This window comes from Camponotus floridanus, unplaced genomic scaffold (genome assembly GCF_003227725.1).
Source record: "Camponotus floridanus strain SB8 unplaced genomic scaffold, Cflo_v7.5 scaffold281, whole genome shotgun sequence".
Lineage (NCBI taxonomy): Eukaryota > Metazoa > Arthropoda > Insecta > Hymenoptera > Formicidae > Camponotus > Camponotus floridanus.
In genome coordinates, this window is record NW_020229416.1 from 31,036 (window position 1) to 33,822 (window position 2,787).

Here is a 2,787-nt window from a genome sequence, read left to right on the forward strand (position 1 = left end):
TCCGTGGCAGCAAGTCTCAGTGGATCTAGTCGGTCCTCTGCCACGCTCGGTCCGTGGACATGTCTGGCTCCTGACCGCCCAGGACCGGTTCAGCAAATGGGTCGAGATGGTTCCCCTGCGACGCGCCACCACCACGGCACTGGCGAAAGAGGTGACCCGCCGCATCATCTACCGGCATGGATGCCCGGGCCAACTCATCTCGGACAACGGGACTCAGTTCACCTCCCGTCAGTTCCGTACCTTGCTGGCATCGTTCGGGATCCAGCACCGCACGTCACCTGTCTACGCGCCGCATTGCAACCCGGTGGAGAGGGCGAATCGGACCATCAAGACCATGATTAGTCAATACGTGGGCGACCGGCACCGGGATTGGGACGAGCACATTGACGCGTTGCAGTTCGCGGTAAACACCGCTCGACACGAGGCCACCGGATACACCCCAGCCTTTCTGCTCCACGGCCGCGAATTGGCACCTCCCCATCCCGCCGAGCGACAACCAACGCCGAACCCGACTTCCCCGGAGTCGCATCGACAACGCCTGGAAGAGGCCTATGAGGTCGCCAGGGTGCACCTCGCCCGAGCCTTCCAAAAACAGGAGCGCCATTATAACATGAGGCGACGCGACTGGCGCCCTCGGGTGGGCGACAAGGTGTGGAAGCGGGAACGCCCCCTGTCCAGCCGCGACGACGCGTTTAATGCCAAACTCGCCCCTCGATTTGCGGGGCCCATGGAAGTACGCAGGATAATATCCCCAGTCATCGTGGACCTACGCGACGAACACGGGAAATGGCATCGGCATATCCACGTACAGGACCTGAAACCACAACCGAACATACCAGAAAGTCCTCGGGTGGACGAGGATGACGCATAATCCGGCAAAAAGCCACCGACCACGCCGAAGTACCGCCACCTTGGAACGTTCGGACGAACGCCGTTGCTAAGGAGTTTCCCTTAGAACCACGGGCCCTCTACTGCCCGACCTGCGGATGGCGGACCGCCTATTGCCCGACCTACGACCACCGGTCCAGCTACTGTCCGACCTACGACCGCCGGTCCAGCTACTGCCCGGCCTACGACCGCCGGCCCAGTTACTATCCGACCTACGACCGCCGGTCCAGCTACTGTCCGGCCTACGACCGCCGGTCCAGCTACTGTCCGACCTACGACCGCCGGTCCAGCTACTGTCCGGCCTACGACCGCCGGTCCAGCTACTGTCTGACCTACGACCACCGGTCCAGCTACTGTCCGGCCTACGACCGCCGGTCCAGCTACTGTCCGGCCTACGACCGCCGGTCCAGCTACTGTCCGGCCTACGACCGCCGGTCCAGCTACTGTCCGGCCTACGACCGCCGGTCCGGCTACTGTCCGACCTACGACCGCCGGTCCAGCTACTGTCCGGCCTACGACCGCCGGTCCGGCTACTGCCCGACCTACGACCGCCGGTCCAGCTACTGCCCGGCCTACGACCGCCGGCACCGCGACTACCCGACCTGCAACCGGACTCCGCTACTTCCACTGGAACCACGGGACACCCCGAGCCATCGGAAATTCCGCGAACGAATCCCCTCCAGGAGCAGTGCAACGGGTATATAAGGCCGTGCAACCGCGTGCGGATTAACAGTCGCTATGAATCGACACGAGGTAGACGAACTTTTCGGAGCCATAAGCTCGAGCTCGGAGTCCGAGACAAGCGGGCCTACTACCACGCCGACCACGACGCCGCCAACGCCTGCCAAGCCGCCTCCAGCGGTCCCGAGCCCGGGACGATCCCGACGACCGCCGCGGCCCGGGACATCCGTCCAGCGATCCGACCAGGCAAACCGGCGGAAGGCAATCCTGCTAGCGACGCCGCCGGAGATTAAGCCACGCCGCCGCGGAAGAATCGCCGCCCTGGCCGACCCCCGGTCAGCTGACAGCCGTCCACCGACCACCGGACCGCACCCCTCCACCGGAGTCCCTGCCGCTCGGCCTGCGAACACCGGTGCACCGGCTACCCGGCCCAGGACCGCCGACCCCGCGGCTGCCCGACCTACGACCATCCGGCCGCCTACCGCTCGGCCTGCAAACCTCGGGCCACGTACCACCCGGCCTGCAACCGTCGGACCACCTATCGCCCGTCCTACAACCACCGGGCCAGCCACGCCCGTCGGACCGTCCGCCACCCGACCGCCGACCGCCAGGCCACCCATCGCCGGGACCATTCCCGTCCGCCTGGGCGACGGCACCGTGGTCGAGGTCCCCGCCGGGTCGGCTATCATCGGGCGAAGATATAAGGTCCGCACCACGTCGGGCCGATGGGTGATCAGGTTCCACCCAGACGGCCGCCCCCGAGCGGCCCGGCGCCTCGACGGACCCCCCTAAGCGCGGGGTGGTGTGACGACACCGTCGTCGTCCCTGTATATATGTATATAATTTTTGTTCATTCGTTTCGTTTCTTGTTCCTGTGTTCATAAAATAAAATAAAGAGTTAACTATAGTAATTTCCGCGAGTAAATTCCTTACTCGACGCCTATGGCGCCCACCTGCGATCCCGCCTATGTTTCCCCACCGAATCCTACTCCCTCCTTGACGCACGCGAGCATGGGGGGCTCTCGAGCCGTATAAAAGCCGGCTCGCACGACAGACCGGCACCTTATTCCTTTCCAGCTTCCGACCAGCTCTGAATCTCAGGGAATAACCGAGACATCTTGACTCCTGACCGTTCCTGCCGACGGAGACGGGTGTGACCTCTCCGCCGCCTGGGTTTGCCCGGCATTCGGCTTCCTGACCGTTCCTGCCGACGGAGAC

The 2,787-nt window shown here is 64.2% G+C and overlaps 1 protein-coding gene across 1 annotated transcript; it reads left to right on the plus strand.

The window, feature by feature from the left end:
• The first annotated feature begins 986 nt into the window (after positions 1-986).
• Positions 987-1,862, plus strand: LOC112638295 (repetitive proline-rich cell wall protein 2-like). The gene has a single exon (XM_025409787.1). The coding sequence runs from the start codon at positions 987-989 to the stop codon at positions 1,860-1,862; it is 876 nt and encodes a 291-aa protein (XP_025265572.1).
• The last annotated feature ends 925 nt before the right edge of the window (positions 1,863-2,787 follow it).

Coding starts and splice junctions, on each gene's coding strand:
- LOC112638295 (XM_025409787.1), top strand. CDS start 987: ATGGCGGACCGCCTATTGCCCGACCTACGACCACCGGTCCAGCTACTG.